At 57.1% G+C, this 23,825-nt stretch overlaps 3 protein-coding genes across 5 annotated transcripts in view; 1 reads left to right on the plus strand and 2 right to left on the minus strand.

Moving 5' to 3' along the window:
* Positions 1 to 596: 596 nt before the first annotated feature.
* On the minus strand, positions 597 to 9,507 carry ZNF512B (zinc finger protein 512B). Its single transcript, XM_049777508.1, has 16 exons — positions 9,369 to 9,507; positions 8,993 to 9,135; positions 8,753 to 8,881; positions 7,959 to 8,653; positions 7,643 to 7,869; positions 7,461 to 7,532; positions 7,225 to 7,368; positions 6,953 to 7,077; positions 6,766 to 6,858; positions 6,178 to 6,276; positions 5,910 to 6,080; positions 3,643 to 3,837; positions 3,371 to 3,472; positions 3,100 to 3,162; positions 2,891 to 2,989; positions 597 to 2,530 (listed from the first exon to the last, which is right to left on the minus strand). The coding sequence occupies exons 1-16, from the start codon at positions 9,490 to 9,492 to the stop codon at positions 2,279 to 2,281; spliced, it is 2,733 nt and encodes a 910-aa protein (XP_049633465.1). The 5' UTR covers positions 9,493 to 9,507; the 3' UTR covers positions 597 to 2,278.
* A 3,816-nt stretch (positions 9,508 to 13,323) lies between these two features.
* Positions 13,324 to 17,782, minus strand: SAMD10 (sterile alpha motif domain containing 10). Of its 3 annotated transcripts, none has more exons than XM_049777280.1 (5): positions 17,544 to 17,780; positions 14,949 to 15,130; positions 14,702 to 14,832; positions 14,327 to 14,467; positions 13,324 to 14,217 (listed from the first exon to the last, which is right to left on the minus strand). In XM_049777280.1, the coding sequence occupies exons 1-5, from the start codon at positions 17,632 to 17,634 to the stop codon at positions 13,590 to 13,592; spliced, it is 1,173 nt and encodes a 390-aa protein (XP_049633237.1). In that variant the 5' UTR covers positions 17,635 to 17,780; the 3' UTR covers positions 13,324 to 13,589. The 3 variants fall into 3 exon arrangements, with proteins under 3 accessions (XP_049633237.1, XP_049633239.1, XP_049633240.1); XM_049777283.1 differs by having other exon boundaries at positions 14,082 to 14,217; positions 14,702 to 14,873; positions 17,544 to 17,782; XM_049777282.1 differs by lacking the exon at positions 17,544 to 17,780 and having other exon boundaries at positions 14,949 to 15,360.
* A 1,630-nt stretch (positions 17,783 to 19,412) lies between these two features.
* The window catches only part of PRPF6 (pre-mRNA processing factor 6), a 30,679-nt gene continuing 26,266 nt past the window's right edge, over positions 19,413 to 23,825 (plus strand). Inside the window, exons 1-2 of the mRNA XM_049777509.1 lie at positions 19,413 to 19,594; positions 19,924 to 20,092. Of these exons, the coding sequence (XP_049633466.1) occupies positions 19,524 to 19,594; positions 19,924 to 20,092 (240 nt within the window). The 5' untranslated portion in view covers positions 19,413 to 19,523. The remainder of the gene's footprint in view (positions 19,595 to 19,923; positions 20,093 to 23,825) is intronic.

A 23,825-nucleotide genomic window follows, 5' to 3' on the forward strand; every position in this document is an offset into this window, starting at 1 on the left:
AAAACAGGCTGCACAGAAACCCCTGGAAAAAAAAAAATCAATAAACATTTATTTGATAGTCATTTTTTTTAATACATACAGTTGGTGGCCCGCCCCCCCCCAAGTCACTCGTGTTGGAGGAGGGGGCAGGGAGCAGGGACAGATGGTCATAGGGCGGGCAGAGCCCAAATTGACTGTCAGAACATCATCTTGCAAATAAACACTTTGTAGATAGAATATATATGTATATATATGGTTACAAGTGGTAGCTGGAACCTCTCTTTCAAAATGCACTTATGTACTGAGAACTGGCGTTAAAAAAAAAAACCCAAACCAAGTAGCCCAAAGTGGACACATCTGCTGTCACCTGGGGGGGTCTCCTCCTGGCACAGAGGACCCCGCCTCAACTCAGCCCCTTCTTTCTCTTCTGAATCAGAGAGGCAGGGCCGCTAGTCACACCGGGAGTTGTGGCTATCCCTGCGTGGGTGGCCCAGGCAGGGTGCTGGGTCAGAGGTAGATCTTCACAAAGGGGCTGGCACCTGCCCTGGGCTGCACAGGGCCCACACCTGCCACCCTTCACTCCGCTCTGGTTTTTCTCACTGAAGGGGTCAGCTAAGACCAGTGGGAGGAGCTATTTAGACCCCTGTACTAGCCAGAGCATGCAGGGAGATATAGGACACAGAGAGGGGGGTCTGACTCAACACTCATTTCCGGCAGCATCCCCAAGCTCTCTGTGCAGGTAGAGAAGGGGTTAAAGTGCTAAAAGCCAGGTTCCCTAGGCCCCATTTCCTCCCACACCAGGACGCCTGCCCCCTCCATGGTCATTAGGGATGACCTGGAACCGCACCCCCAGCCAAAACCAGCCCCCTGCTCCCTAAGGGCCAAGTACCTGAGAGGCTGGAGAGTGTGGCCACCCCTAGCAGAGGTGCTGAGGTCCACCCTCACTCCAGTGGGTGATGAGGACATGCACTGCAAGGCTGAGCTCACAGGGTGTCCCCAGCTCCACCAGCTGTACCCCATGGTGACTGCAGAACCAAGGAGGTCCTCCAACCTCAGGCTGCCCATGCCATCCAAGGGACTTCTGGCCCCCAGTCAACCCCTACTCTGCCCTTTGATCAAGTCAAGGAATGTCGGGGTGAGGGGTTCCACACCCCTCCCAGCACATTAGACCAGGGCCACAGAGGGTGGGTAGGGTCTTCGGGTCCCTGGTACTGACCCTCCACCTAGGCAGGGCCAGGATGCTCATCAGGCAGGGTGGAGTGCAGTCAGAGTGCCTCCCTGAGCACGGGAGGGATCCCAGCCCAGACCCACCATTGGCACCAGGAAACCCTTAGCACCAAAATATCTAATTGTTGTGGTATTTTTTTGTATATATATAAAAAAAAACAAACAATTAAAAACAGGGTACTCGTCACAGCAACAAGACTGGCACCTACTACACCCAGGAGACACACACGGGAAATACCAAACTTCACAGCGTCCAGGGTCGCAAGGCCCAGCCCTCTGTCTACCCACCCCCAGTAGCAGCATCCCTTCCTCTCCTTGCACTGCCCTTTGGGCTGCAGGGCATGCTACCACCTCCAGGTGTCCTGGGTCCATTTAGGCCTGCAAACTCAGGCCCACTCCGTCACCCCCCCACAGCCCACATGTGGAGATCACACAACCAGAAGAAAGGGGAAGAAGAGCCTTTCCTCCAGCCAGTGGGGGGGGGGGGGGCACACGCAGCCAGCAGGATCAGCAAAGCGGGAGGAGAGCAAAATGCCCCCTGTGGCCCTCATTACAGGACTGGCAGCCATGCCCTGGTATACACACAATCTGCCCCTGCTGTTTCCAGAAGTAGAACACTACTGGCTGGATGTCCCCACACCGTGATGACAGGCAGGATTGGGGAGGGGAAGGTGGGCCTGGAGAGGTAGAGATCAGAAGCAGGAGGGTGGGGAGAGGTGGGGGGGGGAGCAAGCATAGTGGCAGGGCTCAAACTCAGGATCTGTCCTGGGAGGTAGCTGGGTGCAGGGGTGCTGGGTTTCCAGCCCTGCACATAGGGGCTGCATGGGGCCACCAGTCACCAGGAACCCCCCACCCGAGTCTTGGGGGACAAAGTGAGGACCCAGCAGGAAGGGGTGGGGGGCAGGACAGACCAGAAAGCCCCTTGCGCTCAGCCCACCTGCAGACCCTCACCTAGCTCCTGTGGGGCCTACCGCTGCTGCCAACCTCTGGTGCCGAGGGAAGCTGTCTTCCTGGGCACCACTGGACAGACGGACAGGCAGGGAGGGGGCAGAGCAGTGGGTGAGAAGGCCACTCACTTCTCAGGTGCCTTGCTGGCCCCCACTCTGCGGTTGGTGGAACCCCGCAGCCCCTTGTCTCTGCCTCCTGGGGGCCAGTCGTCCTGGCTCGGAGACGTCTTGGGGGGAGTCTCCTCGGGTGGCCGCTCCTTGGGCTTGCGGCCGCGTTTCCTCCCACCTGCTGGGCTGCCCTGCTCACTCCTGGACGGCAGCGCCTCCTGGCTCCGGGCTTTGGAAGATGGCGGGTCCACTGAGGTGCGGAACCAGTTCTGCAGGCAGGAGGGGAGCAGTGGAACCCCAGGATAAAACATGCAAGGCTGAGGGGCTCCCATGCAGGGGACGACACAATTTTCAGCAAGCTCAGAGACCTGGGAGAGGCTCAGAGGAGAAACAGGGAAGGCCAGAGTGATAGCACAGTGGTAGGGCATTTGCCTTGCATGCGGTCGCTGACCCAGAACCGATCCACCCGGGTTCGATTCCTGGCATCCCATATGGTCCCCCGAGCCTGCTAGGAGTGATTTCTGAGCGCAGAGCCAGGAGGAAACCCTGAGTGCCACCGGGTGTGGCCCCAAAACAAAACAAAAAAAGAGAAACAGGGTGACATCTAGGACCACCACCCATCCACCCACCTCAGCGTGGGTCTTCAGGATGTGGTATTTCACGCCGCTCTCAGAACTGAACTCCTTGGGGCACAGAAGGCAGCAGTATTTCCCCACCAGATGGTCTCCCTGTAAGACACAGGGTTCCCCTTGGGTCAGCCCCACCAAGTGTCCTGGGCAAGGTGGGCCACCAGGATGCTGTTGTGGGGGGCTGACTGCAGCAGCACCTGGGTACTGACCTTGCTACAGCTGGCGAGATGAGCCTTGAGGCCGGACACGCTGGAGTAGATGGCTTCGCAGCACTGGGGATGGAAAGGAAGCATGGGGAGTCTCCTAGAAGCACCCCGCAGAGGTGCGCAAAGGTTCCCCTGCCCAGGGAACTGGGAACTCTCTTACTCCCTTGGGTAAGTGCAGGGACATACAGAGGGCTGTCAGGATTAGAGCTGAGTGTCCCTGTCTATGGGGTCATGAGGACCCAGGGATGGTCCCACTTGCCAGCCAGCCACTCACGTCATTGGGACAGTTCACGTGGCCTCGGTCCTTAACTTGGCTTTTCCAGGCCTCTAGTAGCTCTGGGCTGAGTGTGGGCAGTCCAGGCCGCGTATAGTTAAGCTGGAAAGGTAGATAGATCCAGTAAGAATAGGGGTCTGCATAGCGGGGACGCTGGGTGGCAGAGCAGGGCTGACCCCTCCCCGGGGCATGCCCACAGCTGAGCCCCTGCAGATGGGGCACATCAGAGGAGACTGGGCTATGTAGGAGACACACTCTGCCCAGTGACTCACCCTGGCGGTCTCGGGCACCAGGTCATCTTTCATCCGCCGCTTGGTCCAGTCTCGAGCTAGCTCATCCTCAGCGATCTCCTGCAAGTGGAACACGGCCACCTGGGCCGAGGTGCGGCGGATACGGCCACTGGGAGTCCGCTCGACGCCCAGCAGGTCCTCGCCCTCGGGGAGCTTGTCCTCGGCCTCTTCAGGGGGCTGTAAGGAGGTGAGGGTGAGGTCCAGGAGATATAAAGTTAGGGAAACTGGGGGTAGATACTGGGGGTCCATGCCACGGTTTAACCTGACCCACTCAACACCAACAGGAGCAAGGACCGACTTCCTGACCTGCTACTCAGATGCATGATTGAGGAGCCGCGCGTACACACACACCACACACACACACACACACACAACCCTCCCAACCACACCCCCACAAAAACACCCCAAATATCCCCACAGAAATGCCCTCAGAAATACCCCCTAACAGCATACCAAACAATTCCACAAAACCACATATCTACACCCCAACAGAAACAGATACCCCATAGAAACACCTCAAATATCCCAATATATGCACTCCCAGAAAGCCCCCCCCAACATCTCCAAACAAATACCCTCTGAGAAAAACCTCTAGAAACATTACCAGAGGGGCCAAAGCGATAGCACAGTGGGTAGGGCGCTTGCCTTACATGTGTCCAACCCAGATTCAATCCCTGGCAATTCAATCCCTTGAGCCCACCAGGAGTGATTCCTGAGCGCAGAACATAACTATTCAAGAGAATAACTCTTAAGCACTTCCAGATGTGGCTCAACCCCCTCCAATTAAAAAAAAAACACTACCAGAAACACCCACCCACATAAACACCCCAAATATCCCCACATAAACACCTTCAGAAATTCAGAAACACTCCTATAGAACCACATTATCCACACCTGAACAGAAACAGACACACACAGAACACCCCACCTCATAGAAACATACCCCAGAGGAACAACCTAATCACCCCCAGAGAAATATACCCTCCAGAAACACCCCCTAGAAAACCTCTCAACATTCCCTACAGAAACACACTATCAAGAAACACACTACCGGGGCCGGGCGGTGGCGCAAGAGGTAAGGTGCCTGCCTTGCCTGCGCTAGCCTTGGACGGACCGCGGTTCGATCCCCCGGTGTCCCATATGGTCCCCCAAGCCAGGAGCAACTTCTGAGCACATAGCCAGGAGTAACCCCTGAGCGTCACCGGGTGTGGCCCAAAAAAACCAAAAAAAAAAAAAAAAAGAAACACACTACCACCCACATACTCTAGAGAAACACCCCCAGAAATACATGTCCCATAGACACACCCACCCTACAATACATAAACACATGTCCCTACCCTCCAACATAGGAACACTCCCCAAAATGTATAAACGTAGAAATAACACACACATAGAAACACACGCCAGGGATAGAAATAGAATGAACACACTCATTTGTGAAATATAAAAAAGATAGAGACAGGGTTAGAACAACAGCACAGAGGGGAGAGCATTTGCCTTGCTTGTGGCCGGCCCTGGTTCAATCCCCAGCATCCCATATGGTTCTTCAAGCCTGCCAGGAGTTACCCCTGAGCACCGCCGAGTGTAGCCGCAGCCCCCCAAATTAGAGACAGGGCCGGAGGACAGATCATGCACGGTACGGTAGGAATGGGGGTGTGGGGCCCAGAGAGATAGCACAGCGGCGTTTGCCTTGCAAGCAGCCCATCCAGGACCAAAGGTGGTTGGTTCGAATCCCGGTGTCCCATATGGTCCCCCGTGCCTGCCAGGAGCTATTTCTGAGCAGACAGCCAGGAGTAACCCCTGAGCACCGCTGGGTGTGGCCCAAAAACAAAAAAAAAAAAAAAACAAAAAAAAGGAATGGGGGTGTGGTTAGGACAGAGAAGGGTGACAATGAGAGTTGGAAATGATCACACACCCCACATTCTCCACATACATAACCTTACACACACAAACACCCCCACTCCCACACACCCTTACCCAGATGCAGAAGCACACCCCCACAAAACCTTTCCTCAGCACAAACCTTTCCTCATAACCCACACATAAACATCACTATAACCACCACACCCCCACAGAGAAAAACCCATGGAACCAGGTCCCCTATATCTGGGTAACCAGACCCCCCCCCCATACCCACAGGAACCAATATCCCAGAGTCATGAGGAACCAGGCCCCATACCCATGGAACCGGGTCACCACCCACCCGGGAGGCAGGCAGAGGAGTGTGGCAACGGTCGCCACGGGCTCACCGGGGCAGCGTGCTCCGAACGCATGTGGTAGTCGTGCCCTGCCTTGGAGCGGTAGGTCTTGCTGCAGTGGGCACAGGGGAAGGAGGGGCTGTCCACCTCGCAGGGCGGCTTGCCACAGCGCCGCTGGTGGTACTGGTAGCCCATGAGGCTGGAGAAGGCGGCCCCACAGCCCTGGGGGGGCAGAGTCAGAGGCTAGTGAGTGGCCAACTGCAGGCCGGCCAGGGAGAAGGGCGCAGACTGGGCTCTGGCCCTGCAGTGCTCCACTGACCTCCTGGGGGCAGCGTAGTCGCCCCATCTGCTTCAGCACCTTACGCAGCCGCTCCCGCTCCTCCTGCTCGCTCATCTCGGCAGTCTCTAAGTCAGAGGGCTGGGAAGTGACCAGGGCAGTGCGGTCAGCATAGCCCAGTCACCAGTTCATACCCATCACCAGCTCCCCAGCCTGACCTGGGCCCCTTCAGGATGCACCTCCCATTCTCTCTTATTTTTGGGGGGGGGGCACACTCAGCAATGCTCAGGGGTTACTCCTGGCTCTGCGCTCAGAAATCACTCCTGGCAAGCTCAGGGGACCATATGGGATGCTGGGAATCGAACCCAGGTCCGTTCCAGGTCAGCAGCACGCAAGGCAAACGCCTACCACTGTGCTATCTCTCTGGCCTTCACCTCCCATTCTCACCACACCCCTCACAGCCACACCCCTAGATCCCATCCCAGCCCCACAACACCTAGACCCTCCTCTTAGGGCTTGCTTCCAGGGACCAAGAAACACTAGGGAATGGGGGGACAACAAGAGGGAGAAATGACTGTGGCCAGCGCACACTGAGCCCAAGTTGGGGCAGCGGCGGTGTGTGGTGAGTACCTTGGTGCTGTGCTCAGCCATGGTGTGGTAGTTGAGGCCGGCCTTGGACTTGAATTGCTTGTGGCAATGCTGACACTTGAGAGCATCCTGCAGCTACAGAGCAAAGCTGAGATGCTGGCCAGGGGGCTCCCGGCCAGGGTAGGACTCGCCCCCCTCAGCCCCCATCATGCCCCAGGATCGCTCTTACCTTCTGACACACCTCCATGTGTTTCTGCAGGCCAGCCAGCGTCTTCCGGGTGACCATCTTGCAATTGGGGCACACGGCCTCCCCCCGCTCGTGGATGGCTTGTAGCCATAACTCTTCGGGACCACCTGTGGGACAGGGACAGGCCTCAGCAGCTGGGGTGGGGGTCCTGGACACCAAGCACAGAACCTAGGGACCACTTTCAGCCCCTGCAACCCACCCCTATCTCCAGGGTCCAGCTGGATGGAGACCTGCCAGTCCACCAGTGTCCCCACCTGGTGCCGCGTGGGCCACTGCAGACAGAGCCTCCTTGTTGAGAGTGCTGGTAGGAACCACTTTTTTCCGGATGTCCTCGGACCCGGAACCCTCATGCTTCTTAGAACGGTGGGCACGGGACTTGTCCTCTGCTTTAGCCAGGCCTGTGTGGATGCATGGGTGGGTAGGGCACGCATGGGTACACGGCTTGGGCACACCTGCCCAGCCCCACAGGGCTTGCTGGCAGCCGCCTCACCTTTGAGCCCAAAGGTCCCAGAGATGGATGGCTGCTCTCCCGTAAACTTCTTGGGTGTTTTCTGTTTCCTTCCTGACTCGGGGGAGAGAAAATGGGACGAGATTCTGGTCAAATAACTACCCCTGAGGCCTAGGTCCACGACCCCTCCCCAGCCCACCCCTGCTTTCATCCTCTCATCCTACTGTGCTTTGTCCGCTCTGTGCCTTCTTCCACCGGGGAAATACAGCCTGTGGACCGAGGTGCCTCCTTGCCCCCGAAGGGCCTGGCACCCAGGGAGAGGGGCCCGCTGTTGGAGTCTACGCTCAGCAGGAAGGTTGAGCTCTGGCTGGTGGTAGGTGGGCCGTACCCCCCGTTCTCGGGCCTTGCCTGCTTGGGTGGGATAGGGCAGGCGTCCAGGCTGTCTGAAGCCCTGCAAGAACAGGGAGGCCCACACTGAGGCTGACAAGCCGCAGGCCATGGCCTGGAGTGTCCAGTCAAGCGGACAGAGCGTGGACCTACCTTTTCTTTCCACCGCTCCGCCCCACGGTTCTTGGTGCCTTGTTTTCAGACCTACTCAGCAGCACCATCTTGCAGGGTGGAGTGGGCCGGCTGATGGCCAAGGGCCTGCTGACTGGCACCGGCTTACTGACCACCAGGGGCCTGCTCATTGGCATCGGCTTTGTGATTGGCACGTGCTTCGGAACTGTCACAAGCTTTGCCATCGGTACTGGTTTGGTGATGGTGACTGGTTTGGAGCCTGGTATGGGCCTGCTGACTGTCACTGGCTTGCTGACCGGCACAGTCTTGGTGACTGGCACAGGCCTACTGACTGGCACAGCCTTGGTAACCGGCATAGGTCTGCTGACTGGCACAGCCTTGGTGACTGGCACGGGCCTGCTGACCGGCACAGTCTTGGTGACTGGCACGGGCCTGCTGACCGGCACAGCCTTGGTGACTGGCACGGGTTTGCTGATGCCAATGGGTTTGCTCACGCCCACAGGTTTGCCAATAGCCACTGGTTTGCTCACGCCGATGGGCTTGCTGACCCCAACTGGCCGGTTGATGGGGACTGGTCGGCTGATGGGGCTGGGCTTGGGGGCTGGTAGGGGCCGATCCATGTGGTTCCAGATGCGGTGCTTCTCCAGCTGAGTCTTGGAGGTGAAGGCAGCCTCACAGAAGGGGCAGGGGAAGGTCAGCCTCTCGGAGATGGCACCCTGGACACAGAGGCACCCTGGGGTGGGCCAGCCTGACCTCCACCCAGGTACACCCCAGCCAACAGTGGGGGGGGAGGGGGACCCCACGCAGCACCTTACCCCTTGACACCGCTGATAATGGTACTTGAGTCCATAGATGCTTGGGAACTCCAGCCAGCACCCTGAGTTTGGACACTTCACCCTCGAATGTGCCTTGAACTCATCTTTCCACTGGTTCACCAGGGAGAGCTGGGGATGGAGACAGATGTGTCCAGGCAGACCCTCCCACCCAAACCTGTCCATGCCCTGAAGCACCTTCAGAAAGGACTGACTGACCCACCCTATCCTTGGGGAGCTCACCGGGATGTCCCGGAGTGCCTGGTTCTCGGCTTTCGGTCTCCCCTTCTTCTTGCCTTCCGTCCTGTCACTGGCTGTACTTCCTGGCTCAAAGCACAGGGGGACCTGGCTGGGTACAGTCTGCCCACTCCTGGCCATGGGCATCCCTGCAGTACAGGGAAACACGGCAGGTGAGGAAGATGCTCCCTACAGCTTCCCCAGCCACCAGGAGCTGCACACAGCAGGGAACAGGGGCAGGCCCAGGGCAAGAGTTCAGGGTCTCAGGGTTGTGGGCTGACACTCTCCTATCCCCCAAGGCTCATAATAGCCCAAGCTGCCCAGTGGGAACCCAGGATAGGGGTCATATCCTTCGTAGGCTGCCTGGCTCAAGGCTTCTTACCCAGCTTCTGTGTCTCATGCAGAGAAGGGAGTCGGACCTCATTCCGCTGTGGGCCGCTGTCTCGCCCACTCTTGCTAGGCCCCGGGAGTCGGCGGCCCCCTCCAGCACAGAAAGGGTCTGCCATCTCTGAAGAGATCGAACAATGCAATGGAGCCCTCCCAACCAAGTGTGGAATACCTTGGCCAGACAGGCGCTGGGGCTCCAGGAGGACAGCCCAGCCTGGTTATCTACCCTTTGCCAAAGCAGAGACACTGTCCCTTTGGTAAGGTCTGATCTGTCCCGACCCTTTTCCCAGCCCCTCCAGCCCAACCCCTCAGTCTCAGTTGGTGGGATCCTCACACTGGGGAGAAAAGGGAAGGGAGAGGTGCTGGGGGAAGCCAGTCAGCACTCAAGCACCCCCTGGCACCCTTTGCACCCCTTAATACCGCTTCCAGGAGAGAAGACAGCGGTGAAGGAAGGGAGATATGGCAGGTGACCAGCTGCTTTTCCGGGGGCTGGGAAAGATCTGTCTGCCTAGGTGGGTGCAGAGCGTACCCGGACAGACTGAGGTGAGGTCAGGTCAGGAGGACTCTGTCTTCTGCCAAGGGGGTGGGGATCCCTATATCCACATCAAGAGCCCGCAGCAAACTTCTGGAAGTCCTCCCACAACTTCCAGGGGAGACCCGACAGCAGGGATCAAGACAGTGCGTGTCCAGCTCCAGTGCCAGGTGGACTGGCTAAGGGCTCTCCGAAAAGAGAATTCGGTGGCGGTCCCTGGCAGCAGGCAGGCAGCGCCTCCATTAAGGGCCTGCGCCCCTATGTCTGTCCCCAACCTTTATTTGAGCCTCGAAGTGAACCAGGAGCACCCCCGCCGGTGCAGGATGGGGGGGGGGGGGGCTGCCCAGCCAGCCAGCCTGTGCGCGCGCTCCAGGCCCAGACCGTTCCATGCACCCGGAGCCCGAGCCGGGCCCTGGAGCGCGCGCGCGGGGACGCGCACCTGGACGCGGGCCTGGCACCCACCTGTCACCTGCGTCCGGACGGGCCCGATCTGGAGGGGCCGATCGGGGGACCCGCCAAGGGGGGAGCCGGAGCAGTGAACCAAAATGGCGACTTTTTCTGGAGAAGGAGGAGCAGGACGCGGCGGGGCGCGGGGTCCGGCCAGGCGGGGTCCGGGCGCGCGATCGGGGCGCGGGGCGCGCGGGGCTCGGGGCGCGGGTTCGAGGCCCGGCCCGGGGCGCGCGGCCCGGGCGCGGGGTCAGGGCGCGGGGCGCGCGGCGGGGGCGCGGGGCGGGGGCGCACGGATCGGGGGCGCAGGCGGGCTTACCTGCGGCGCCCGGCGGGTCTGCTGGCCGGGCCGGGCCGGGGGCCGGGCCGGGCCGGGGCCGGGGGCGCGGGCGCGGGTCCGGGCGAGCTCGGGCTGCGCCGCGCTGCGCACATGCGCGCTCCTGCCCCTCCCACCTTTGACAGCTCTGCCGGGGGGAGGGGAGGGGGCGAACTCTCGCGGTATTCGCGCCGCCGCCGGGAGGGGACGGGTCGCGGGGGAGGGGGCCGTCGGGCCGGCCCCGGGTCCGAGGCGTCCCCCCTTCCCTCCCTGCAACCATGCCCCGGTGGCCGGCCCGTCGCCGGGCCTCCCCGGGAGCTGACAGCTCCTGCTTCTTCGGGCCTTGGCTTGGGGTAAACTGAGGCACGAGCAGGGTGTGGGCGTCGTCTCCCCGGCCGGTGCGCACTCTCCGAGTGACCCACATGACTGCCCGTGGACAGCCCCGGGGGGGGGCAAGACCTGCGTTTACCGGACCTCATGGGGCTTGGGGCCCACGAGGCAGGCTTGACTATTGAATCCGTGGGGGTCCCTTTCTACTGGATCATGGGGGTCCCTGACCACTGAGTCCATGGAGGTTTGGAGTCCATAGTCTATGAGTCCATGGGGGATCCCTGACCACTAAGTCCATGAGGGTCCCTGTCACTGATTCCATGGAGGGCCTTGACCACTGAGTCCATGGGAGGTCCTTGACCACTGAGTCCATGGAGGTCCCTGTCTACTGAGTCCATGGAGGTACCCTGGCTGTAGAGTCCATAGTCCATGAGTAAATGGGGAGTCCCTGTCACTGAGCCCATGGGGTCCCTGTCCACTAGTCCATTGGAGTCCTTGACCACTGAGTTTATGGGGGTCCTTGTCTACTGAGTCCATGGGGTCCTTATCCACTGAGTCCATAGGGAGGTCCTTGACCACTGAGTCCATGGAGATTCCAGTCCACTGAGTACATGGAGGTTTGGAGTCCATAATCCATGAGTCCATGGGGGTCCCTGTCCACTGAGTCATGGGGGTCCCTGACCACTGATTCCATGGAGTCCCTGTCCACTGAGTCAATGGAGTCCTTGTTCACTGAGTCTATGGGGGGTCCTTGACCACTGAGTCCATGGAGGTTTGGAGTCCATAGTCCATGAGTCCATGGGGGGGGGTCCCTGACAACTAAGTCCATGGGGATCTCTGTCACTGAGTCCATGGGGACCCTTGACCACTTTTTTTTGTTTGTTTGTTTTTGGGTCACACCCTGCAGCGCTCAGGGGTTACTCCTGGCTCTATGCTCAGAAATCGCTCCTGGCAGGCTCTGGGGACCATATGGGATGCCGGGATTCGAACCACCGACCTTCTGCATGAAAGGCAAATGCCTTACTTCCATGCTATCTCTCCGGTCCCTCCTTAACCACTTAATCCATGGAGGTCCCTGTCCACTGTAGTCCATGGAGATTTGGAGTCCAGAGACCATGAGTCCATGGGGGTCCCTATCCACTGAGTCCATGAAGGTCCTTGACCACTGAGTCCATGGAGGTACCCTGGCTGTGGAATTCATAGTCCATGAGTCCATGGGGGTCCCTGTCCACTGAGTCCATGGAGGTTTGGAGTTCATAGATCATGAGTCCATGGGGGCCCTTAATCAGTGAGTCCATGGGGGCCCCTGTCCACTGAGTCCATGGAGGTTTGGAGTCCACAGACCATGAGTCCATGGGGGTCCCTGACCATTGAGTCCATGGGGGTCCCTGACCACTGAGTCCATGGAGGTCTTTGACCACTTAGTCCATGGAGGTACCCTGGCTGTGGAGTTCATAGCCCATGATTCCAATGGGTCCTTGACCACTGAGTCCATGGAAGTTTGGAGTTCATAATTCATGAGTCCATGAGGGGTCCCTGACCACTAAGTCCAGGGGGTCCCTGTCACTAAGTTCATGGGGGTCCCTACCTACTAGTCCACTGGAGTCCTTGACCACTGAGTTCATGGGGGGTCCCTGTCCACTGAGTCCATGGGGATCCCACCACGAAGTCCTTAGAGGTCCTTGACCACTGAGTCCATTGGGGTCCCTGACCACTGAGTCCATGGGGATTCCCTAACTGTGGAGTCTATAGTCTATAGTTCATATGTCCCTGTTCACTGAGTCCATGGGGGTGTCTGATCACTGAGTTTATGGGGGTCACTGTCCACTGAATCTGTTGGGGTACCTTGACTATGGGTCCATGTGTCCCTGACAACTGAGCCCATAGTGGTTCCTGATCCCTGATCCCAGAGGGGAACTTTGACTGCTGCTGGTGGAAGTCCTTGGCTGTGGGCTTGAGAAATCTGCAGTTCACATGAGAGGAAAAGGTGGAGTGTGGTGTCTCCTCTGTCTGCCAGGTGAAACTCCACCTGCCTTGGTGGGACCAAGGTGGTGAGACGTGGCAAGTCTGCAGCTGTGACTGACAGAACAGAAATGAGGGAATGGTCCCAATTTCTTCACGGTGGTTCCATATTCCTGGCAGAGGCGCTGAGATGGAGCAAATGGTCCCCTTCCTTGCGCTGCCATCCAGGTCGTACCCCCCCAACCCAAGTGCAACACCGCTGCCCCCTGGTGGCCACGACTGGAAGTGGCAGCATGAGCTGGCTCCTACCCCTGCACCCCTGCTAAACCCCAGCCGGCACTGTACTCACTGGGCACTTAGGAATCAGGTTTATTTTTAATTCTGGGTTCTTTTGAAAATAATAATAAAAAAAAAAAGTGAGCACAAAACAAGGAAAAAGACTCAGGAGACTGGTGGTGTCTGGGGACGGGACCAAGACGAGGGGGACGGAGACAGGAAAGGCCTCAGCTCTACGTAACAGCACAACACGAGTGGAGACACCAAACAGTTCATGGGGCACAGAGGATGATGGGGGGCACCAGGCTGTTGTCTGGCTCTGCATGAACAGCCAGCCCCCATCCCCCGGCTGCTCACTCAGGCACTGAGGTCTGCCTCAGCCTTATCTGTCCTGAGATGTTTGAGAGCGCAAGCGGGACTTCCAAGATCCCCACTCGCTCTGCTGGCCGCTGCAGCTCAGGGACATGGTAGGTGGAGCCAAGGCTTGGGGCAGGCAACAGATCTGTGTTGGCAGCTCCAAGTTCCCCAAACCTGGACTGCATTAGGTCCTGGTCCCATGAATCAGGGGGTGTGGGGAAGGGTTCATAAATAACAAGGGGACACATTTGGCGATGGGCGGTGCTCAGGAGTGGGCAGAGGCCACGGGGAGTCTGGGCCAGCTCCCCACCTTCTGAGGGAGGATGAGGGGCCGGTGGACAGACAGACGCTGTCTTGGGAGAGGTGGGTGAAGGTGTGTACGGTTTGCAGGCTGGGTGGCCACAGGGAGCATGGTTAGACACCCTGTGAGTTTGGAGCTCCGGGTCCCATCTGGCTCTGGGGTTACCATGTGCACCAGTGGGGGGGGGGGTTGAGGGAGCGTTGGCACGAAGTCCAGGCCTGGGAGGTTGCAACCGGCCCCTCGTTCTTGCCACATGCCCGTCACAGTGCTGGGGTCTGCGATTGGAGCTTCTGGTAGGCGCTAGGCCCTGTTTCCAAAGGAAGCTGCGGGAAGGGGGAAGGTGAGACAGTGGGGCGCATGCAGGTTGCGGGGTAGGGTCCTCTTGTCACCCTGCCTACCTCTACCATCCCTCAGCTCCTTCAGGGCACCAACCTTGGCTCAGCAGCTGCAGGCTCCGCCCCTCCTCCCGAACTTGCAGGCGCAGGACCTGCTGCAACACCTCCTGCCGCTGGGCCTCCTGCGCCAGCCCCATCCGCTGCAGCTTCTCTGCATTTAGCCGCAGCAGAGCTCGGCCTGCAAGGGAGGGCAGGGGGCAGCAGGGTCAGCCTCTGGTGTCATCAGGGGCATGCACACACACACACACACACACACACACACAGACACACAGACACACACAGAGGCTCAGAGATAGCTGCAGGTATGAGGTAAGGCAGGGACAGGTGAGGTCATGCAAAAGATGCTAGATAACAGAGTGGGGCCCGCCAGGATGGGTGAGGGGGTGTTCTGTGGCCTGCCCCGCTGTGGCACCCGTGATGGCGTGCTGGGAGAAGGCCTCCACGTAGACGAGGTAGTTGTGAGGACAGTGCTTCTTGAGCCATTTGCAGACATCCTGCTGCGTCCACAGGACCACGGGCCTGGTGAGGCCGCCCAGTGAGGGGCTTGTGTGGTACAGGCCATAGTGGTCAGGGTACAGCCGGCCCTGTGGGGAGAGGGGTGGCAGGTGGGGTGGGGTGGTAAGACAGGGAGCCGGGGTCACAGAGGCTGTGGGGGGTACCTGGGAGCCCTCAACTCCGGGCTGCTGCAGGAGTTTGATGGGGTGGCTGCTAGCCGCTCTCTGGCTCCGGGAGTCATGCCACGTGAAGCTGGTGCCAGGAGCTCGTGGCAGTGGACAGAGGGTGCTCTCTGCTGACATGGTGTGATCCAGGAGGGTCCTGCTGAAGCTGAACTGGGCTGTGGCTGTGGAGCATGAGGGGGTCTCTGCATCATAAGGGGACCTGTCTGTGGTGAGTCAGCCTCCACCCACCAAGGGGAGTTCTTCAGTACGGGGTTCCCAAGCACCCACGGCAGAAAGAATCAAGAATCCCTTGGGGCTGGATTGGTGGTACAAGCGGTAAGGCGTCTGCTTCGTGTGTGCTAGCCTAGGACAGACTGCAGCTAGATCCCCTGGCGTCTCATATGGTCCCCCAAGCCAGGAGCAATTTCTGAGCACATCAGGAGTGTGGCCCAAAAATCTCCCCCAAATAATAGGGGCCGGAGAGATAGCATGGAGGTAGGGCATCTGCCTTGCATGCAGAAAGACGGTAGTTCGAATCCCGGCATCCCATATGGTGCCAGGAGCCTGCTAGGAGCAATTTCTGAGCATAAAGCCAGGAGTAACCCCTGAGCACTGCCAGGTGTGCCCCAAAACCCTAAATAAATAAATTAAATTAAAATAAATAAATAAATAAAAGAATCAGGAGACTCCCTTGGGCCAGAACAATAGCACAGTGAAGAGGGCATTTGCCTTGTATGCAACAGACCTGGGTTTGATCTCTGGCATCCCATAGGATACCCTGAGCCTGCCAGGAGTAATTTCTGAGTGCACAGCAAAAGTATCCCCTGCGCACCACTCAGGGTTTGGGGTGTGGACCCCCCCAAAAAGAACCAGGATTCCCCAGACCAAAGAGGAAGAGAAAGAATCTGACTACTCGGGGCTGGCGAGGTGGCACTAGAGGTAAGGTCTTTGCCTTGCAAGCGCTAGCCAAGGAAGGACCGCGGTTCTATCCCCTGGCATCCCATATGGTCCCCCCAAGCCAGGGGCAATTTCTGAGCGCTTAGCCAGGAGTAACCCCTGAGCATCAAATGGGTGTGGCCAAAAAACCCAAAAACCCAAAAACAAACAAAAAAGAATCTGACTACTCTCTCCCCAATTGGGATGTGGGCACCATGGGGGTGTGGCACCTCTATCATACCTCTTATTTTCCTAAGTTCATAGGGGGCAGTGCTGTGTGTGCTGAGCATGGCCCCCAAGCTCCTTCCTATGCTGAACACACAGAGGTCTTTGGCTGCAGCCCATGGGCAGGGAATCCTGTGCATGCCTGTCTACTTGTCATCTGCAGTGGCATCTGCCCTACCTCAATGTGTGCATGAGCTGTGTGTCACCCACAATACTGAGATCTGGGGGGCTAGAGAGGCAGTTAGGGGGGACATCACATGCTTTGATACTGAGGGCCAGGTTCTCTTCCGGGCACTGCATGGCAAACCCAAACCAACCACCTAAACAAACAAAACGAAGCTGTGGGGGCTGGCGCTATAGTATAGCAGGTAGGACTCTTATCTTGCATGTGCTTGACCTGAGTTCAACCCACAGCACCCAATATGGTCCCCTGAGCACCGCCAGGAGTAATTTCCTGGGCACAGAGCCAGGAGGAAGCCATGAGTATCACACGGTGTGGTCCCAAAAAACCAAACTCAGAAAAACCAAGCTCTGAAAACACTCACAGCTGGTTCCCCTTCTCGGTCCCTAGGACTGTTCAGGTGGAGTGTCCTATTCAGCCAATAGGGTGCTTAGATTGGGCGCCATGGGGGTGTGGCACCTCCATCACACCTCTTGCTTTCCTAAGCCAAGTGCAATGCACCTACTGAAACTTGCTTTTCCCTTTTTGGGGAATCACTGCGAACAGAGTGGGAGAGTAGGCTGGTCCTGAACCCACAGCAGGGAAGGACGACTGAGGTGAGGGGAAAACAGATCAGGGACTTTGCTTCCCTCCACTCCCAGGAATGGCATGGGACACCGTCCCAGTGCACTCAGCCCCTACATTCCCAGTCAGACCTCGTTATCAGGACGCCTCAGGGGTGATGACCTGTCCCCCCACATAAGTCCTCTGAGTCAACACGGACCCTCCTCCAAGCTCCAAGCTTGCAGAGCCAGGTCCAGGCGCAGGAAGTCAGCCAGCGTGGTGGGGTGGGTGGGACAAGAGTATTTGGATTCTGGCCTGCACACACACCCCCACCCGAGAACCAGGCACAGCCCAAGAATGCACCTGTCACCGGCTTGGCAAGCAAAGGGAGGGGCGGCAAGGTCCTGTCCTTCTCTGCCTGGTCCCCGACAATTCCAGCAAGAAGCAGGGCGGGGCGCACAGGGGCGCTGGCTGGCCCGGCGGGTTCCCAGGTCCACTGCGGGAGCCAGGGAGGGCAAAATCCTGCCGCAGCAGCGTGGTGCCCAGCCCAGCCCTGCCCAGAGCAGGGCCAGCGCGCGCGCGCTCGGGCGGACAGGCAGGCAGAGGCAGGCGGGGACACCAGGACAAAGACATCGGGGACCCCCGTCTCTGCCGCTCGGTCCTCCTAAGGTCCCCAAGCTACCCGCAGCAAGGCTCGGGCCCCCACTCACCGTCCACATCGCGGCGCTCCCCGAAACCCGCGCGCACCGTGGCGGGGCGGCCCCGCGTGGGGCTCAGCTTGGTCCTCAGCTCGGTGAACATGGGCCCCGCGCGCACGCACGCCCCTCGCCCACCGTGCCCGGCCACCGCCGTGCCCCTCGCCCCGGGTGGGTGGCCCCTGCGTGGCAAGTGGCCAGGCACCTGCCGCCCAGCCCCAGCCCCAGCCGAGCCAGCTGAGCCCCTGCCCGCGCGTGGCGGGCACTCGGAGCGGAGTCGGCGGCGCGCGGGGTTTGCGCGTGCCAAGGGCGTGGGGCAAGCAAGGGGCGTCAGTGCGCTTGGGCGCGGCTCGGGGGAGCCTCCGCCCGAGCCTGGCACCTGCGGTACCTGTTTGCAAGGAGTGCATCCACCTGTGCCGCCCTTCCCGGCCTCCCACTGTGCCACCCCGTGCCCGCGATCGATCGTTTTCCCTCCTGGCCACCCCAAATCGATCGTGGGCTCCTGGGCTCCTGGGTTCCTGGGTTCCTGGGTTTCTGGGCTCTTGGGCTCCTGGGTTCCTGGGTTCCTGGGATCCTGGGTTCCTGGGTTCCTGCGCTCCTGGGCTCTTGGGTTCCTGGGCTCCTGAGTTCCTGGGTTCCTGGGCTCCTGGGATTTTGGGATCCTGGCTTCCAGGGTTGTGTCCCCTCCCCAACCATGCTCACCCCGGCGCTTGCTCCCTTCCGCACAACCCAGACCTCCCCTCTCTTTGCACAGCCGGGCTGGGAGACCTAGTCTGTGGCAGGCAGGGACGTGGAGGGCGAAGGTTCGAGCCTAAGGGGGAAGAGTCCTATGTGGACCACCAGCAGCGCCAGGCTGGGCTTCTCTTCTGCTACATGTGGGGAGGAGGACCCCCAGGGCAAAGCGGGGCTCGTGGGGACCAGGTCACGCAGGTGCCCCACCTCCCGCCCTGCACGCGCGTGTGCAAGTGGAGTTCGACCACACACGCCTCTTTTCTCCTGCACCTGGCCAGGTGTTTTATTTCCCTCTCGATAGCACAGCGGTAGGGTGTTTGGTTTGCATTCTGTTGACACAGGTTCGATCCCCAGCATCCCATATGGTTCCCCCCCAGCCTGCCAGGCGCGACTTCTGAGCACAGAGACAGGAATAACTCCTGAAAGCCACCGGGTGTGACCCCAAATCCCCAAAATAAAATAAAATAAAATAAAATAAATATTTCCCTCTCATTGGGGGTGGCCGGATAGATTATTGGGGGATGGATGCTCTGGAGTGGCTGCCAAGGCAGGGCCCAGGGCCCAGAGCTAGGGCGAGCCCCATTGCACACATGTGGGGGGGACAACGGGCAGAATGCATACGGCCTCGGCCTGCGGTGCATGCATGCATCCCGCAAAGCTGCGCCAAAGCCACGCGCGCTTCGGGGTGCAGCGAGAGAAGTTTTAGGCCGGGCGACTCTCAAGGGAGGATCGGTGGACCTGGGGGCCTGACTTAGCAAGGTCCACCCTAGTCAAGCTCAGATCGGCAGAGAATTCGGGGTTCTGCCCTGCAGGATGAGGGGGGACACGGGGAGAGCAAGGGATGCCGGGCTCAGGCAGGGCTTAGGCAAGTCAAAACCCAGAAAGGCGTTAGCAAGCTCCAGGCCCCGCCCCGTGGGGGGGCTCTGAAACGGGCGGAAATGGCGTCGGCGGAACTTCCGCCCGAAATTGAGCAGGGGTGGGGTTTTGGATTCTGCTTCCGGGTCGCTCACCGCCACTCCATTTCTGCCCCTACCACCGCGACGTTGTAGCGGCGGGAGCCCCGCCCGTGGAACGGAACGTCGGAGGCTGGCGGAAGTGACGCACTAGACAGAACTTCCGCCCGGAGTCGGGTTCGGGGCGGGGCTTGTATTCTGCTTCCGGGTCACCGGGCTGCGCGGTTTCCCACGGTCCCTCCTGTCGCTACGTTCCTTGGTCTGTGTCTGCTGTCAGGGCCGCCGCCTCTGTCGTCGCGTCCTGGGCACCATGAACAAGAAAAAGAAGCCGTTCCTGGGCATGCCCGCGCCTCTCGGCTACGTGCCGGGGCTGGGCCGGGGGTGAGCAGGCCGGTGGGCTCTGGGCGCTTGCATGGGGCCCAGGAGGGCCCAGAACAGATTCTGCATCCCGGGGTGTCAGGGTGGGAGTCGAGGCACAATCTGGGGGCGTCTCCACTGACCTAGAGACTCTGGTGGCTCCCAGGTTGGGGGACAGCACAGACACAAGGTCCCCAACCCCAAACCAGCCACACCAGAAGTCGATGCTGCTGTCCCCAGCAAGGTCTTGCTAGTGGGGGGCCCCAGGGGTCAGGATCAGGGGCTGCACCTTGGAGCAAAGTCTCTGGCCTGGGCTCCCCCAGGTAACCGGCCACCTTTTGGGTTCCCTGCAGAGCCACCGGCTTCACCACTCGCTCGGACATTGGGCCTGCAAGGGATGCCAATGATCCCGTGGATGATCGCCATGCACCTCCAGGCAAGAGGACGGTGGGGGACCAGATGAAGAAAAGCCAGGCTGCCGACGATGACGACGAGGACCTCAATGACACCAACTACGATGAGGTGCCTGTTTCCCGGGCAGCGAGGAGCTGATGCTCCCAGTGGCTTGTGTGCCTGGGAAGCGGAAGGGAAGGCAGAGAGGGGATGGATGCACACCTCTGTGTCTTTTGAGTTAGGTCCTCAGGTGCTATCTTGGTCTTTGCTTCCTGACACTTGGCTTTAGGGAGGAAGGTCTGGTGGTCCTGCAGACTTGGCTCATCTGTGCTCAGGGGTCAGTTCTGGCCCTGGGAGCTCTTTAGGGCATCAGGGATGGAATTGCTGGTCTTTGAGTGCAAGGCATGCGCCTTCTCACTGTATAGATTCTTCTCCAGCCTCTGGCCAGTTGCGAATTGTCAAAATTCATCAAGTAGGATGGGGGATATTGTTTGCTTGCTTCTGCTTTAGGTATCAATTGGTCTTTGGTCAACTGAATTTTTTTTCTTAATTTCTTTTTTTTTTTTTTTTTGGTTTTTGGGCCACACCCGTTTGACGCTCAGGGGTTACTCCTGGCTATGTGCTCAGAAATCGCCCCTGGCTTGGGGGGACCATATGGGACGCCGGGGGATCGAACCGCGGTCCGTTCCTTGGCTAGCGCTTGTAAGGCAGACACCTTACCTCTAGCGCCACCTTCCCGGCCCCAATTTCTTTTTTTTGTAAACACCGTGATTACAAACATGATTGTAGTTGGATTTCAGTCATACAAAGAATACCTACCTTTATCAGGGCAACAGTCCCATTACCAATGCCCCCATCTCCTTCCTCCCCACCTCCTGCCTGTATTCGAGACAGGCATTCTATTTCTCCTCATTAATATTGTCATGGTGGTTGTTAGTGTAGTTATTCTTCTACTCACCACTCTTCATGGTAAGCTTCATTCATATCGTGAGCTGGTCCTTCGAGCCTTCATCTCTGGGGATTATAACAATAATGTCTTTTATTTTTCTTAAAGCCCATAGATCAGTGAGATTATTTTGTGTCCCTCTCTTTCCCTCTGGCTTATTTCACTCAGCTTAATGGTTTCCCTGTCCATTCATTCACATATAGAAAGATTTCATGACTTCATCTCTCCTGACGACTGCATAATATTCCATTTGTATATGTATCGCAGTTTCTTTAGCCATTCATCTGTTGAAGGGCATCTCAGTTGTTTCTAGAGTCTGGCTATTGTAAATAGTGCTGTAATGAATATAGGTGCGAGGAAGGGACTTTTATTGTGTTTTTGTGTTCTAGGGTATATCCCTAGAAGTGGTATAGCTGGCTCATATGGGAGCTCAGTTTCCAGTTTTTTGAGGAATCTCCATATTGTTTTTCATAAAGGCTGGACTTGATGGCATTCTCATCAGCAATGAATGAGAGTTCCTTTCTCCCCACATCCCCACCAGCACTTACTGTTCTTGTTCTTTGTGATGTGTGCCAGTCTCTGTGGCGTGAGATAATTGTTGCTTTAATTTGTGTTTCCCTGATGATTAGTGATGTGGAGCATTTTTTCATGTGTCTTTTGGCTATTTGTATTTCTTCTTTGAGGAACTGTCTGTTCATTTCTTTTTTTTTTTTTTTTTTTTGGGTCACACCCGGCAGTGCTCAGGGGTTATTCCTGGCTCCAGGCTCAGAAATTGCTCCTGGCAGGCACGGGGGACCATATGGGGCGCCGGGATTCGAACCGATGACCTCCTGCATGAAAGGCAAATGCCTTACCTCCATGCTATCTCTCCGGCCCTGTCTGTTCATTTCTTCTCCCCATTTTTTTTTTTCCTTTTTGGATCACACCTGGCAGCGCTCAGGGGTTACTCCTGGCTCTATGCTCAGAAATCGCTCCTGGCAGGCTCAGGGGACCATATGGGATGCTGGGATTTGAACCACCGTCCTTCTGCATGCAAGGCAAACACCCTACCTCCATGCTATCTCTCCAGCCTCTTTCTCCCCATTTTTTTTGTTTTTGTTTTTGTTTTTTTGGGCCACACCCGACGGTACTCAGGGGTTACTCCTGGCTGTCTGCTCAGAAATAGCTCCTGGCAGGCACGGGGGACCATATGGGACACCGGGATTCGAACCAACCACCTTTGGTTCTAGATCAGCTGTTTGCAAGGCAAACGCCGCTATGCTATCTCTCTGGGCCCAATCTCCTCATTTTTTGATAGGATTAGATGTTTTATTCTTGTTAAGTTCTGTCAGTACCTTGTATATTTTCAATGTTAACCCCTGGTCTGATGGGTATTGAGTGAATAGTTTCTCCCGTTCTGTGGGTGGGTTTTGTATCCTAGGAACTATTTGCTTTGATGTACAGAAGCTTCTCAGCTTGATATATTCCCATCTGTTTATCTCTGTTCCACTTGTTTGGAGAGTGCAGTTTCCTCCTTGAAGATGCCTTTAGTCTCAAAGTTGTGGAGTGTTTTACTTATGTATTGTTCTATATATCTTATGGTTTTGGGTCTGATGTTAAGGTCTTTAATCCATTTAGATTTGATCTTTATGCACGGTGTTAGATCTTTTTTTTTGGGGGGAGGGCACACCCAGTGACACTCAGGGGTTATTCCTGGCTATGCACTCAGAAATCACTCCTGGCTTGGGGGACCATATGGGACGCTGGGGGATCGAACTGCAATCTGTCCTAGGTTAGCATGTACAAGGCAAATGCCCTACTACTTGTGCCACCTCTCCGGCCCCTGAGTTTGCTTTTTTGCAAGTAGCTGACCAGTTGTGCCAGTACCACTTGTTGAAGATGCTTTCCTTGCTCCATTATGCGTTTCTTGCCCCCATATCAAAGATTAATTGATTGTATGTCTGGAAAACATTCTCTGAATAGTCAAGTCTATTCCACTGATCTGAGGGTCTGTCTTTATTCTAGTACCATGCTGTTTTAATGACTGTAGCTTTGTAATACAATTTAAAGTTGGGGAAAATGATGCCCCCTTTTCCCAAGGGTTGCTCTAGTTCTATTTGTGGGTGTTTATTGTTCCAAATGAATTTCAGGAGTGTTTGATCCACTTCTTTGAAGAATGAAATTTTCCTTAAGAAATATTGGTAGGGCCCGGAAAGATAGCACAGCGGTGTTTGCCTTGCAAGCAGCCGATCCAGGACCAAAGGTGGTTGGTTCGAATCCCGGTGTCCCATTTGATATCCCGTGCCTGCCAGGAGCTATTTCTGAGCAGACAGCCAGGAGTAACCCCTGAGCAACGCCGGGTGTGGCCCAAAAAAACAAAACAAACAAACAAAAAAAGAAATATTGGTATAGACTTTTTCCCACATATAATGAAAAAAAAAAAAACAAAACTAATCGTAGGGGTTGGAGAGACAATACAGAGGGTAGGGCACTTGCCTTGCATGAAGCCAGTTGGGTTTGGAGCACAGAGCCAGCAGTCAGCCCTGAGCACTGCTTGGTGTGGCCCCAAAACCAAAGATTGTAGAATTTATATTTAATGGGAACAATAAAAAAATGGGAATTAGGGCCTGGCCTACCAATAGTACAGCAGTTAGTGTGTTTGTCTTGCCCCAGCTAACCCATGTTTGATTCCCTGGCCCCTCATATTGTCCCGTGAGTACCTCCAGGAGTTATCCGTGAGCATAAGGAGTAAGTCTTGAGCATTGCTGGATGTGGCCCAAACACACCTCATAAAGTGAACATTCTACAGGTATTTTTTGTGAGCATACCCACATACCCCCTTTTATTTATTTATTTATTTATTTATTTATTTATTTATTTATTTATTTATTTATTTATTTATTTTTGTTTTTGAGCCACACCCGGCGGTGCTCAGAG

Source organism: Suncus etruscus, chromosome 7 (assembly GCF_024139225.1).
Source record: "Suncus etruscus isolate mSunEtr1 chromosome 7, mSunEtr1.pri.cur, whole genome shotgun sequence".
NCBI classification, from domain to species: domain Eukaryota; kingdom Metazoa; phylum Chordata; class Mammalia; order Eulipotyphla; family Soricidae; genus Suncus; species Suncus etruscus.